The 16,675-nt window shown below is 34.3% G+C and overlaps 1 protein-coding gene across 1 annotated transcript; it reads left to right on the top strand.

The window, feature by feature from the left end:
• The first annotated feature begins 531 nt into the window (after positions 1-531).
• On the top strand, positions 532-2,879 carry LOC139847283 (receptor-like protein EIX2). The gene is made up of 2 exons (XM_071836964.1): positions 532-2,759; positions 2,873-2,879. The coding sequence occupies exons 1-2, from the start codon at positions 532-534 to the stop codon at positions 2,877-2,879; spliced, it is 2,235 nt and encodes a 744-aa protein (XP_071693065.1).
• The last annotated feature ends 13,796 nt before the right edge of the window (positions 2,880-16,675 follow it).

Below are 16,675 nucleotides of genomic sequence, written 5' to 3' on the forward strand. Positions count from 1 at the left end.
GTTGTTTGTTTTATTTCAAACATCCTAATCAAGGAAATCGTTTTCAAATCTAAAACAAATCATTTACATAAAGTTGTTTGTTTTATTTCAAACATCCAAATCAAGGAAATCGTTTTCAAATCTAAAACAAATCCTTTACATAAAGTTGTTTGTTTTATTTCAAACATCCAAATCAAGGAAATCGTTTTCAAATCTAAAACAAATCCTTTATATAAAGTTGTTTGTTTTATTTCCAACAACCAAATCAAGGAAATCTAGATTAAATCCTTTTCATAAAGTTGTTTGTTTTATTTCCACCTAGTGCAAGAATAATACTTCCGTAATCACTCAAATTTGTGATAATGGAAAACCATTTTCGGGTCCGGGCAATCTATCACTTAATGGGTGTACACTCCGTACCTCCTAACCCATTTACAAGTATAGATTAAATCCCTCAATTACACTAAATTTCTAACATATTGTATGCTATGCATACTAGTATTATTTATTAGTGATGTTGATGTTAGTCTCGGGCTCAATGGTGATGCCAACATGACGGTTACCGGGCCGTCATGCATTGACAAGGAGAGACAAGCTCTGCTAATGTTTAAAGGAGACTTAAAAGACATTAATGACAGTACTCTAAATGATTGGAGCAACGAAGAAGGAAAGAGGGATTGTTGCAAATGGTCGTTTGTCAGTTGTAACAACCTCACTGGTCATGTAACCAAACTTGATTTTTCTAATTTCACTTTCGCTATTCGTTTGTCAGGAAAGATTAGTCCGTCATTAAAGGTGTTAAAGCAGTTACAATACCTTGATTTATCTTATATTAATTTTCAGTCTAGTCATATACCAAACTTTTTAGGTTCACTAACCAACTTACAGGATTTGCATCTGTATAATGCTAATCTCAGTGGACCTATTCCTCTTTGGCTTGAAAATCTCGCCAACTTAAAATCACTTAATCTCGGTGCTAATTCGTTGGTGGGGTCTATTTCTCATCAGCTTGGAAATCTCTCAAACTTGAAATCACTTCAGCTCTTAAGTAATCGTTTGAGTGGTGATTTACCCAACAGTGTCGGTCAACTTTCAAATCTCGAATATCTCGATATTTCATACAACTCACTTCGTGGTGTGATATCCGACCCTCACTTTATAAATCTCTCCTCCTTAACCTTATTGGACATGTCTTTCAATTCATTTTCCTTTAATTTCAGCTCCGATTTTAGATTTCCTTTCCAATTATACACCATAAATTTGCAATCCTGCAATCTCGGACCTAGTTTCCCAGTGTGGCTTAAATCTCAAATAAGGTTCAAAAGTCTTGATATTTCAAGTAATGGAATATCTGATGGTGTCCCTAGGTGGTTCTGGAATGTACCACTTGAATTATGGACTTTGAATGTGTCTTCAAATGAATTAAAGGGTACCCTACCTGATATAACATTAAAATTTTACAACTATCCTGGATTGGATTTGAGTAATAACCGTTTTGAGGGTAGGGTACCACTATTTTCTTCTAAATTCGCCTCGTTAGACCTTTCCGGAAACAAGTTCAAAGGAAACCTCTCTTTCTTATGTCATATTAATGGGGATTTATTAACTTTCATTGACCTCTCTAACAATTCGTTTTCCGGGAACCTTCCTGATTGTTGGTCCCGATTCCAAAAACTGGTAGTTCTTGATTTATCATACAACAATTTATCCGGGAATATTCCTTTGTCTTTTGGATTCTTGAATCAACTAGAGGCATTGTATTTGCAAAAAAATGCCTTTGTTGGTGAACTGCCCATGTCCTTAAGCAACTGTACAAATCTTACGTTTGTGAATCTTGGAGAAAACAAGTTAATTGGCAAGATACCTGTGTGGGTAGGGGAAAGACTTACAAGGCTATATTGTCTTGTTTTACGGTCAAATATGTTAAGTGGTAGTCTGCCACCCCAAATATGTTGGTTGTACAATCTTCGTATCCTTGACTTGTCAAACAATAAATTGGTGGGTAATCTTCCTAGTTGCTTCGGTAACTTTTCATCAATGTCAAATAGGTCTGGAGATGATGTAAGTTCTCACGTGTACTTTCAGTCTTCTATTTTGATTCGTGATACACGTGCTGGGTTACTTGGAGACTTCAATGACAACGCATTCGTTGCATGGAAAGGAACATACCAATCTTTTGGAAGAAATCATCTCGATCAATTGAATATCATTGATCTTTCAAACAATAACTTATCAGGCGAGTTTCCCTTTGAAATCACTAGTCTTGTTGAATTAGTCTCCTTCAATATTTCCCTCAACAAACTGCACGGTAAACTCCCAAAAGATATTGGTTTACTGAAATCTCTTAATTCTCTTGACTTGTCGAGAAATCAATTCTCTGGAAAGATTCCCTCAAGTTTATCACAATTGGACGGTTTAGGTTATCTTGACCTCTCATACAATAACTTGTCAGGAGAAACACCAACCGCGACTCAATTCCAACGCTTTGATTCATCCTCCTATGAAGGTAACCCACTACTTTATGGACCTCCACTCACACCAATATCTCGGCCTACTACCATTGTTGTTGAGGAAGATGTCAATCATATACATGAATATGACGACGACTTTTGGAAGTCATATTACATGGGTATGAGTGTTGGATTTGTAGTTGGATTTTGGGGAATTTGTGGTGTTATATTTCTCAACCGGCGATGCAGACACTTACTGTTTACATCCTTGAGTCTTGCCAATGATTGTATTTACGTAACACTTGTTGTGTTATATCGGAAGTTTAAAAGGTAAATAATCTTGCATATGTAATTATGTGTTCAACTCTTCCATTATAACAGTTATATAAAAATATATGTTGCATTTGTTATTCCAGTACAATAATTTATTGTTTGTTTTGCAGGTTATAAGCACACTAACATTCAAAAGAAGGTCTTTATATATAATTATTCTATACAGAAGTCATATGCCTGTAGTAGTGAATCGTTATCGTGTATGTGCTAGCTTTTTACTTTCTACTCGTATAATTTATCTGAGGTGTATGTGAATTTGTTTACTGATCAGTAAGGACTTGGATCACTTAATGGACTTTAAAATGATCGTTGACTTGACCCATTTTATTTTTTGTTGGAAGCTTCGACGAGCCCAACACACCCACTATAGAGGATCTAGACTATACTAGACTCACTACACCAACACTTTGACGTTGATTAGCCTTTAATTTTATAAATCCTTAGTGCACAATAATACTTAGGCGACAGTGTCGACCATATATCGTTCAGGCGGTATAACTGACCATATATCACTTAGGCGGCAGAGCCGATCATATAATAAGATCAATACAAGTGCACTAAGAACTTAAACACAAACTAAGGCTTAACCGGGAAACTTAACAAATAACACTTTTATTAATACAAAATACAATTACAATATTACTTACTTACAAGCTTTTCTTCTCTACTCACACTCTTCTCACTTCTTACTTCTTCTCTACTTCTCAACTCACTCTTTTCACAACTTATACACAAATGAAATCTTCACCCCTATTTATACTACTCCATGGAAGTTTCTAGAGACTAGATATTTCCATGGATATATATAAATATCTAGATATTTTTATACATATAAATATCTAGATATTTCTTACACATATAAATATCTAGATTTTTCTTTACATTTTAATATCTAGATATTTTTCATATACATATTAATATCTAGATATTTTACCCATATACATTTACTAATTCCATATTATTCTAAATTTGCATTGTATTTTAACACTCCCCCTCAATGCAAATTTTCTTCTAACGATGTCTTGCAGACCATTCCAAGTGCTTCTCTGAATTTTTCAAACTTTGGTTTACTTAGGCTCTTGGTGAATATATCTGCAACCTGTTCATCTGTCTTTGTTGGCACCATCTTGATTTTTCCTTCAAGGACCTTCTCACGAACATAGTGATAGTGCACTTCTATATGTTTTGTTCTTGCATGAAAGACTGGATTTTCTGCTAGTCGTATAGCTGATAGGTTATCGCAAAGAAGATTTACTTGATAATCTGTTGATTGATGAAGATCTTCCATTAGTTGTTTCAACCATGTAATTTCTTGTGTTGCTGATGATGCCGATCGATATTCTGCTTCAGTGCTTGACAAGGATACTGTTGGTTGTCTCTTGCTGCACCATGATATTACTCCTGATCCAAGACTAAACATGTATCCAGTTGTTGACCGTCGTGTATCATAGTCTCCAGCGTAATCGGCGTCACAATATCCAGTCACGTGACATTCTTTTGTTTTCTTGTATAAAATACCAAAGTTGTAGTGCCTTTAACATACCTTAAGATGCGTCGTATAACATCAAGGTGAGGCTTCTTCGGATTGCTCATGTATCGACTAACCACTCCAACTGCATAAGATATGTCTGGCCGGCTTAGTGTGAGATAAATAAGACTTCCGACCATCTTTCGATACATGGTAACATCTTGAAGACTTTTTCCTTCATCTGCTCGTAGTTTTGTATTCGGATCCATTGGGGTTGAGATAGGTTTGCAATTAAGCATTCCGTACTTTTGTAAAAGATCTCGCGCATATTTCTGTTGTCACAGAAATAATCCTTCTCTTTTCTGCTCTATTTCGAGTCTAAGAAAATGTTTGAGTTCTCCAAGCTCCTTCATATGAAATCTGATAGACAGATTCTCTCTTGTTCTTTGGATCTCCTCATAGTGATCTCCAGTGATGATTAAGTCATCCACATATACTAGCACTATGGCAAGTTTTCCTTGATCTTGTTTCACAAATAAACTAGAATCTGAAGGAGCAACTGTGAAACCACTTTGTACTAAGAACTCACCAATTTTCCCGTACCAAGCTCTTGAAGCCTGCTTCAAGCCGTATAGTGCTTTCTTTAATTTGCAGACATGGTCAAGATGAAACTTGTTCTCAAAGCCTCTTGGTTGCTCCATATAAATTTCTTTGTCAAGTTCTCCATGTAAGAAAGCGTTCTTGACATCCATCTGCCACAGCTTCCAAGATTTGCTAGCGGCTAAAGCTAGTAGAGCTCGAATTGTTGTGATCTTCGCCACTGGACTAAACGTTTCTTCATAATCCAGCCCATATTGTTGAGAAAAACCTCTAGCAACAAGTCGAGCTTTATACCTTTCAATGGAACCATCTGATCGAGTCTTCACCTTGTAAACCCATTTACAAGATATTGGTTTTACATCTTTTGGCTTTGGAACTAAACTCCTTGTCTGGTTTTCTTTTAGTGCATTAATTTATTCTTCCATCGCTTTCTGCCATTCTCGATTTTGCACTGCTTCTTCATAAATAGAAGGCTCAATAGGTATTGATTCATCCACATGAGCAGCATTGGCATACCTTGGATTAGGTTATCTCGGCCTTGTTGACCTCCTTAATTCTTGTGCATGCTCCTCGACTTCCTTTTGGCTTGGACGAACCTCCTCGGATATAGATTGATGTACACCAGTTTTCCATGGACTCTTTTCCTTAGAGTACGACCCTTCTCCTTCTTTTATTGGATCCAATATCTGCTCTTTAGGTTCTTCTTTTTCTTCTGGACCTTCTTCTAATCCATGAGATTCTGAAAGCTCTATCTTTTGAGGTGACCACCATGAAGAAGCTTCATCAAATACCACATTTCTTGAAGTATGACACTTTCTAGTATTTGGATCACAACATCTCCATCCTTTTCTTGATTCATCATAACTGACAAAAATGCACCGAATTGCCTTCTTATCAAATTTGCTTCGTAAATGATCTGGCACGAAGACGTAGCATACACATCCAAAAACCTTGAGATGGTTGACGGTTGGCTTGATCTTCCATAATCTTTCATATGGTGAAATATATCCCAACTTTGTTTGTGGGAGTCTGTTAATAACGTATGAAGCCGTCCTCATACATTCGGCCCAAAATCTACCTGGTACATTCTTACCATGAAGCATACTTCGACAAGTTTCGGCAAGGTGGCGATTCTTGCATTCTGCCACTCCATTCTGCTGTGGAGTATTGGGGCAAGTTAATTGCCTTCTGATCTTGTGCTTCTCAAGATACATATTGAACTCAGTCGATAAATATTCTCTTCCATTATCTGTGCGTAAGCACCGGATCTTAGTATTGAGCTCACTTTCTACCTTGTTCTTGAACTCTTTGAACTTTAGAAAAGTCTCCGACTTCTCCTTCATGAAGTAAACCCACACATATCTTGAGAAGTCATCAATGAATGTCACCATATACTTCATGCCTCCAAGTGATGTTTGTTTCACTGGGCCAAAGACGTCTGAGTGTATGAGCTCTAGTGGTGTCTTGGACTGATGTTGTGACTCCTTGAATGGCAATTGGTGAGCTTTTCCAAATTGACATCCAGCACATATTGTATCTGTTCGGATATCAATTTGAGAAAGCCCATTTACTATGCGTTTCACCATCATCTCCTTTAACTTATTGTAGCCCACATGCCCAAGACGTTCATGCCACAGATCAGCCGTCTCATTCTTTCGAGTCTTATCCACGTAAGCTGTTTCAGCATATAATACATAGACCGATTCTATTCTTCTTCCATGCATAACTGGATTGCCAACCACCTTTACTCTCTTGAATACGGACACATCTTCTGGTCCAAAGAGCACATAATTCCCTTCTGCTGTCAATTGTGGTACTGACAGTAAATTCTTCTTTAGGCCAGGGACAAGATACACCTTCTCGAGTTGAAGCTTATAAGATCCACCTTCACTTGGAATTATTGTCTTTCCAATGTGAGAAATAGACAACCTTGAATTGTCGGCTGTCAACACGACTCTCTTTCCTTTGTAATCCTCCATTTCTTGCAGCTTCGTCTCATCGTTGGTCATATGATTTGAGCACCCAGAATCGATGATCCAATCATCTTTGTAGTTTATTTTTGACTTTAAAGTTGTTGTAAGAGCTTGATCATCTATGTCAGCTTCAACAGAGAGTCCAGCTTCTGCATCCCATGTTTCCTCATTAATGATTGCTTCGAATGTGACATCTTTCTTCTCATCTCTTGTGGCGGCCACATTTCCTTCGAAATTCGCCTTCTGGGGAATCTACAATCTCGAGCAAAATGACCCTTCTTGCCATAATTAAAGCATTCACCATTCTTTCTCTTATCATTTTCCCCGTATTGTTGGCAATAATCTCTTCTTCCTTGTTGAGCTCCCCCTAAAGCGTTGACTTTTGATTTTGGGTGACCCTTCCACCCATATGTCTTACTTTCTTTCATCGCCTCTTGTCTTCGAGATGTTGCTTTCTTCTTTTTGGTGAAGAGTGCTTCTTCTTCGCCTTTTATGCTTACTTCACTCGTCTGCTTGGCTAATGCTTCTTGGTTAGCCAATAAATTCTCCAACTCTATTAATGATGGTTGAGTAGGCCATCCTCTCACAGCGGCTATGAATCCATTATACTCGGACCTTAAGCCGTGGATGATAATTCTCTTCATCCTTGCATCACTCACTTTCTCTTCAGGAGCAAGCTGAGATATCTCACGGCAAATAGATTTCACCTTGGTGAAATACTGGGAAATAGACAAACTTCCTTGTGAGATACCTGCGAGCTCATTTTCCAAGAGCTGAAGGCGTGCTTCATTCTTCTTTGAAAATAACTTGTCAAAAGTTTCCCAAGCTGCCTTCAGTGTTTTCTCGCCACGGATGTGCTCCAATAGATCCTCCTCGATTGTAGTCTTCAGTATAAATAAAGCCTTTCCAGCCTTGATGTTCCATTTTCTCAAGGCTTCAGCATTTTCTTTTGGTGAAGGCGTTGTGTCACTGCCAGCAACTATTTCCCATAAATCCTGTCCTTGTAGGTAGGATTCTATACAAGTCCGCCAATAACCATAGTTGTGGTTATTGAGACTCTTGATACCACTGCTCGTACTTGCAAGATCTGCCATTATGACGACCAACGTCCAATAAGCTTGGTCCCTGACCGATGAGCTTTCACAGTTCCTAACTGTGCTCCGACAGAATCTCCCTTAGGGCCTTGGTGTTAACAAGACGATGTAAACATCCAACGTTTACCGATGAGTACCTCCACTAGAAATGGTCCCGAATGACCCGCTCTGATACCAGTTGTTGGAAGCTTTGACGAGCCCAACACACCCACTATAGAGGATCTAGACTATACTAGACTAACTACACCAACACTTTAACGTTGATTAGCCTTTAATTTTATAAATCCTTAGTGCACAATAATACTTAGGCGACAGTGTCGACCATATATCATTCAGGCGGTATAACCGACCATATATCACTTAGGCGGCAGAGCCGACCATATAATAAGAACAACACAAGTGCACTAAGAACTTAAACACAAACTAAGGCTTAACCAGGAAACTTAACAAAGAACACTTTTATTAATACAAAATACAATTACAATATTAATTACTTACAAGCTTTTCTTCTCTACTCACACTCTTCTCACTTCTTACTTCTTCTCTACTTCTCAACTCACTCTTTTCACAACTTATACACAAATGAAATCTTCATCCCTATTTATACTACTCCATGAAAGTTTCTAGAGACTAGATATTTCCATGGATATATATAAATATCTAGATATTTTTATACATATAAATATCTAGATATTTCTTACACATATAAATATCTAGATTTTTCTTTACATTTTAATATCTAGATATTTTTCATATACATATTAATATCTAGATATTTTACCCATATACATTTACTAATTTCATATTATTCTAAATTTGCATTGTATTTTAACATTTTTTGGCGAAAAAAACAAGTATTACTTTTATAAATACGAAAAACGATTTCGAATAGAAAACGTCTTCAACTGTTGAAAGGGTGCATCAAGAGAGAACTCCGATGAGCTCATACCTAGAAAGCGACAAACATAAAACATTGAGTTGTTGCTCAACTAGTACTCTAGTAGTGGTCTATCTCTCTTAGCGAGAGGTCAGGAATTCGACTCCGCTGGGCTACAACATTGCACTCAATGTTATCTCTGACCTTAAGTATTCACCCAGGTCGTCTTTCGCTTAGTGCGGGGGCAGCGAGGAGGGGGGATTTTACCGGCCATGCCCTCGAATTGGTCCGGGTTTCCTCGAGGGCATTAGTTGGGGGCGGGTTATACAACTACGGGGAGATGCGCGTGGGTGGTTTAGTCTCCACTGGATGATCCCAAACTGATGTTCAAAAAAAAACGGCAAACATACGTGCTATCTATACCAAGCATCATCTTGACCAAACCTAGACAAAAACCAAAACGAAATGGAATAAACTACAAACCGGATATGAAACAACACATAACACAATCCTAACAATGACATCAAAGTCAAAGCCGAATAAGACACTAGGAAACACAATACCGAGATCACGAACTCAAATTTCTTTGATGAAAACTCCGAATTCTTCCATCTCGGTGCCTTGAACCAATTTTTTCTTCCTCTTTTGTTGATTTTTATTATTAGTATTGGGCCTGACACAAAATTAAATCTGAATTGAATTTATGAAGGAAACGGATCTCCAGCAGGATGTTTTTGGATCCGTAAAAAAAATCAAATAAATGTCTGTTAAGTCCAAGCACAACAAAAAATAAACAAGCAAGGTTAACGGGCTCTCTTTGGTATGGGAAGCTTTTTTTATATACATAACTATTATTATTATTTTTATTATTACTAGTTTATAACCCGCGATTTCGCGAGTTTTTAAAGTAAGATTATGAAACTTTAGTTGGGTATAGGGGAATACCCCGGCAAAATTCGTTAGAATAAAAACTATTTACAAGTTAACGATTGGTATACCAACCGGGGAGTTTTAATGGACACCCGAGACCTCATACATCAACAATAAAATCATAAAAATTTCACTAATTATTACTCCCTCCACACTAAGAGAGATAGACCACTACTAAAAATTTCACTAATTTCACTATCATTTCCAAGCACAATCCTGCTTGTTGTATAATACTCCAACGCACCCTCTCTCTTTTAAACATTTAACTGTATCAACCCAATTCCAAAAATTCATTTTAATCATAACAACCTGGTCAAAACAGCAGCAACACCATATCCAAAAAAATAATACTTGTATCTTGCAAGGATATCTCAAAAACAATGGCATCATTAAAGACATTACCAAACATGGACCCAAATACATCAAATAACCAGCTACAACAGATCATAGCCCATTGTTAAAAAAAGATCTCCAATAAACCAACCATAACACCAATAGTTCATTATAAAATTAACCCGTGTCAAAAATAAAAAACGAAACCTGACCCAAACTTATCAAGCAGTAGCACATTTGACCCATTCTTTGGAAAGAGTAGACAATTTTGATGCAGTGGTGAAATTGACCCACTACATCTATGTAATAGCACTTTTGACCCATTTTAAATTCGAAGTAGCTGTTCTGACCTAGATAGATACTCATATAGCAATTTAGACCCATATATATTGTAGTGGTAATTCTTACCCAACCTTTATTCTGATACAATAAACAATGAGTACAATGTTTTTGACATATAAGATCATATGGTTACAACTACAACAGGTCAACTGATCCAACCTTTAATCGCTCCGTGACAAATAAAACAATCCAGTGGATGTGAGTCATGCAGGTTGATTATTATACTATTAAAAGGCTGAGTTTTATTTGAATGTTTATCTAATATTTAAACAATTGATACTATGTTAATAGAATAATTTTCTAATAATATTAAATACATTTACTGTTTGTATTTTCAGGAAATGGACATAAGTAAATAGTGGGTCAACCCTATCCATGTAAAATTTGAACAATGTCTAACATTACAGTATATATTTATATTCATTTTTTCGCCTATGTATGAATCAAGAAATACTTACACAATCAAAGAATGTAAAGAATAAGGAATACTTACACAGTCAAAGAATCCTCAGTTGTGCCACCTAGTATTCCAAGCATTCAACATATCGAGTTCAAAGGTGTAACCCTGGAAATCAAAGATTGACATTATTATTAAAAAAACATTAATTATGATACAAAGGAGAATATTCAAAATAAAATACTGACCGGGATAGTGATACACGACCAAATGATAGCTTAAAACAAACGATACCACAAAGAGGAGCATGCATTTTCAAAATCCGACTTAAACATAATAGTATGGTTACCTTGTGAAAATAATTCTAGTTCTATTTACCTCCCCCATCAACACCAAGTCCAACTGGGCATAGCTTTGCATACGACAATGGCAGACCCACTATTAATATGAACCACCCATTTTGTCACCACCCATTCATTTCCTCTAAATATACCTCAAAAAAAAAAAAAAAAAAAAAAAAAAAAAAAAAAAAAAAAAAAACTTAAAATAAAAGAATACGGTGCTAATGATTAGGTATATCCCCATAATATATCCAGCAAGCTGTCCCGACAAATTACGAAGTGAATCCATATTTGAATATGTAAAAATTATGTACAATTTGCATATGTTATTAGTTTGCAGTGAATTACATATACAGTTTGCATAAGTTGCATATGTATTCCTCTGCAAATTATTATGTATAAATTGCATAGATAAGTTTTTGTAAATTAAATATCGCAAAAGAGTGATGATGTGTAGTGACCCGTCCTAATCCGTCTGGACGAAGTCACCAACATCTGGTTCCATTGCGATGATCGACTCCAAATAAAGTCTTTACAATGAGCAAATGCACAGCGGAAGATTTCTTTCATACCTGAGAATAAACATGCTTTCAAGTGTCAACCAAAAGGTTGGTGAGTTCATAAGTTTATCATAACAATCATTTCAATATATTAATAGACCACAAGTTTTCCGTTTATAAATATATGTACACTCGCAAGTGTATAAAAGTACTCTATAAGTTGTAGGCACCCGGTAACAAGCCTTACCGTTCATGTTTTACCCTCTGAAGTACACCAGATCAGGTGTGTTTAATATAACTTCGAAGTACTAAAGCATCCCATAGTCAGGATGGGGTTTGTCAGGCCCAATAGATCTATCTTTAGGATTCGCGCCTACCGTACATAGACAAGTAGTTTAATGTTACCAAGCTAAGGGTATATTTCTGGTTTAAACCCACGTAGAATTAGTTTTAGTACTTGTGCCTATTTCGTAAAACATTTATAAAACAGCGCATGTATTCTCAGCCCAAAAATATATATTGCAAAAGCAATTAAAAAGGGAGCAAATGAAACTCACTTAATATATTTTGTAGTAAAAATACATATGACGACAATGAACAAGTGTAGGGTTGACCTCGGATTCACGAACCTATATTAATTGTATATCTATTAAATCATATAATCGTAATCGAACAAAAATATGTGTATTATTATTAGTGATCTAATTTTTATATTAATAACTTATAGGTTTCATTATTTAATTAAATATATTCATTTTATATAGTAAATAAAAATATTAATATAGTTAAGTTATGTGTATTAAATATATTTTTATATAAAGATCCTTTATTTGTTAATTTAACAATAATACTAGATTAAGGATAGTAATAATAATAATAGTAATAGTAATAATAAAAATGTTAATTTTAAAAATGATAATTTTTAATAAAGATAATAACTTTAATAATAATAATAATAATTTTACTAACAATGATGTTTTGTAATAATAAAGATAAAATGATAGTTTTACTAACAATGATTCTTTCAATACTAATATAGTTGTAAAAATAATACGAGTACTTTTTATTGATAACAATGCTAATAATGATAATACTAATGTTATTAATAATAATACTTACAATAATAATAATGATAAATAAGATAATAATACTTATACTTAATAATAATAATAGTAATTATAATTGTAATTATAATCATCATAATAATAATTAATGATTAATGATACTACTAATAATAATATGATAATATTAATAATAGTACATATATTAATCATATTAAGGATAATATCAATAATGATAATAATAAATATAGTGATAAAACTACCTTAAGACAAGATTCTAAAAAAATATGCCAGAACTGGGACTCGAACCCGCAACCTCCCACATACCTGTCGTACTCCTCAACCAACTGCTCCAGCTTGTTTATTCTGAAATAAACCATACTCGATTTTATATAACCTTTTTTTTATCTGTTACCATTTCTCCTTCTTAATCATAAATCATAAAACATAAACAGACATCATCATCATCCTTTCATATTAATCATCCATCATCATCACTTTTATACACCGTAACCCTCCTCGTTATCATCACTTCATTGTTTACTATTCATCGTCATCATCATTGAACATCATCATCCATCATACAGTCACCTTCGTTGTTATAACAGAAATATAAACAGAAACGAAAAAGCACTACAGCAGCAGTCTATTTAGTGACGAGAGAGAAAGAAGAAGAAAAGAAAAAATATAGCGGGTGGTGGTCTTGAACAAGACGATACACAGTAACAGTAACGATGTTATCCGGTGATGGTTCAAATGGGTTTGTGTTAGGTGTTGTTTATCGTACAGTTATAGATGATGGTTCGAATGGTACCAGAAAAACAGAATATTGTAATTACAGCGGTTTGGTGGTGGTGTTGGGTTTCATGGCGATTGATGGGTGGTTTATCGAATTGAAGTGGTGGTAATTTCTTGGCTGCACAGTAAAACTGAATGGTGGAAAGTTTGCAAGGTGGCAATTTGAAGAATTCATGACATAAAGTGATGGTGATGGGTTTGATTTCGCGGTGGTTCTTGATGGTGGAAGGTGGTTATCAAGGTGATGGTTTCGTGCTTAGTAGGGTTGTGATAGGGTGACGGTATAGGGATGGAAGGTGGTGGTGATCAATTGGTTTAATGATGGTGATGAAGGTGGCGGTTGTAAGATGGTAATCGGTTGAAGGTGGCTGTATGACATATATATATATATATATATATATATATATATATATATATATATATATATATATATATATATATATATATATATATATATATATATATATATGTAAACATAAATTGTTAATAAAATTAAATAATAATAATAAAATAGTATTATTAATCAATCATAAGATTAACACGTTTAACAACCTTAGCCGCCAGTAACTATTCTATTTCGGACCCGATTTCGTACTCCGTTGTTAAATCAGTAGCGGATAAAAGTGTTCGAAAAAATTCCAAAATTTTAAATTAGCTATATTTATTTATTTTGGTCATTATGGTATAAAATTCGATTATTACTTTAATAAATAAAATTACATCAACTGTCCCTCTCATTTATGGGTGAAATATAAAAAGTGTTAAAATTAAATAATTAGATCCTAAATATACTTTTAATAAGCCTAAAATTTATAGAATTCATTTTCGGATCACCGTTTATTTTAAAATCACATATGTTCGAATTAAATTTCTCTAAATAATAATCTAAATGTCCAACAAGTATTACGATCATTTAATATTTATTTTTAATACATTTTATTTATATATAGTTATGTTTTAATTAATAATTATTATTATATCTTATTTTTATTTTATTTTATACAATTAATTTTTAATACAACAACAAATAATGTTTCAAATTATTTTTCTAATTTCCATTTCTATATATATGTACATATACACACATAACTATTTACAATTAATTGTTCGTGAATCGTCGAGAATGGTCGAAGGTCAAATGAATATACCAAACAGTTCAAAATTTTTGAGACTCAGTCGAACAGACTTTGCTTATCATGTCGAAACTATATAAAGATTTATTTTAAATTTAGTCGGAAATTTCCGGGTCGTCACAGTTCCTACCCGTTAAAGAAATTTCGTCCCGAAATTTGAGTGAGGTGGTCATGGCTAACAATGAAAATGTTTTTCTAACGAATATGAGCTGATAACCAGAGTTTTATCATCATTGAATAATATGGATGACACAATTCAATTGTTCGAAGAGTACGAATGAAGCTATCACAAAAGAGTGATATGAATTAAATAGAGGTTCGTCTTAAATTTTGACGTAGTCACTGTTGAATTCTGAAATTCAAGGGATTTAAAAGGAAATCTTGGATATCTATAAGATCTGATTCTTCGGGATTTATGGAAATTAAGATCTCTTTAATTAGATGCGGTCATCTGCCTCGATTGCTCTGTCTGATGCTTCCATTATAAATTTACCTTTTTCGTTCCATTAGTTTTTACCACTTCTATACTCGATTCCCAAATTCAAAAGATTGTGAAAATGCTTAATCCAGTTCTGATTCTTGTCCTTATCCTTACTATCTCAACAATCATTCTCCTTTTCCAACTTCTACCAGAAGAATCTGCTTACTTCTACTTCGCCCTTGGGGTTATAGTGTTTTAAATTCTCCCGTGTCTTTATGTTGCTTTACACATTGATATACACAGTTTGTGATTTCTGTGTTTGTGATCGGCTTTATATTTTCCTTTATATTTTGGAGCCCCATGCTCTTGTTTTCTCTTCCCGACTCCAAGTCAAGCGAATAATGGTCCAGAATTCATATGTATGAAATTTTGAATGATCATAATATACTAATCAGAAGGATTGTAATAGTACGATTTGATTGGTTAAATTACCGAAATCACTGAGAATAGAACTATCAAGAATATATTTTCTTGATATGTTCAGAGGTAAATTAGAATGAAAGAGTTATGTAACATGGCACATGATGATTGTATGATCTACTGTAACCATCATCACGTTTCATTAGAAACTCAGCATGACTTATTGTAATATAATTGGCCAAGTGTCATTATATTATACTAACTCATGCTCAAATTTTTAACACTTCTCCAGAATTTATTCGTAATTATATTTAAATTTTACAGAAGTTTTCAATATAAGGTAATACAGAAAGCACGAAGAGGTATATAATTTTGGACGAGAATACTTTTGAAAATATCCTCAGAAATATCGAGGATATTTATGAAGATATTTTGGAATTTCTAAGTTCGAAAGATGATGATGAAAAATTTTTCGCAAGATTTTAACATGACCTCGAAGTAAGATATTCTCTAAAGAATTCATCGGATTCCGAATTACCTGGATTCTTTGAATATAGGGTTTGGTCCTTGTATTTGTCCTTGGTCTCCTTCGTGGTTAACTCAATCCGTTTTTCAGTACCAAATTTTCTATCGAGCGTCCCATTCTTTATCTTCAACTTGTGGCCATTAAGACCATCTACAACATGCTGCTTCGTCAGCATTTTCAAAGTTAACGGATCTGGATCATCGGTTATCAAACCGAGGGTTTTCAAGAATATCGAAGGGTTTGAACGGAGATGGTAATCGTCAAGATACACAAGATTGTTTAAGATGAAATCAAATGGCAACCATGAAGAATTGTTTAGTTTCATATGTTATAATCAATATTTTAATTCATATTTAATTGTCAAATGTTGATAGTCCAATAATTGGTTTATATATATATAATCTTAGAATTACCCCACGACGTATTGTATACATATTATCTTTGCATCAACCCAGAGACGTATTGTATACGTATTGTCTTAGAATTAACTAAGACGTATTGTGTACGTATTGTCTTAGGATTTATTAAAACGTATTGTATACTTATTATGTTAGGATGTACCAAGAATATTATTATACATATATACACTTTGTATACGTGTCCCGATATTTAAAGCGCGTAAAATAAATAACAGAAATTAAATAACGATAAATAAAATTGCGAGAATATAAATTGCGATAAATAAAATGTAATCAGTTA

This window comes from Rutidosis leptorrhynchoides, chromosome 1 (genome assembly GCF_046630445.1).
Source record: "Rutidosis leptorrhynchoides isolate AG116_Rl617_1_P2 chromosome 1, CSIRO_AGI_Rlap_v1, whole genome shotgun sequence".
In the NCBI taxonomy this organism is placed as follows: Eukaryota; Viridiplantae; Streptophyta; class Magnoliopsida; order Asterales; family Asteraceae; genus Rutidosis; species Rutidosis leptorrhynchoides.

What these genes read in the sequence shown, in the direction of transcription:
- LOC139847283 (XM_071836964.1), top strand. Translation starts at nt 532, where the DNA reads ATGACGGTTACCGGGCCGTCATGCATTGACAAGGAGAGACAAGCTCTG.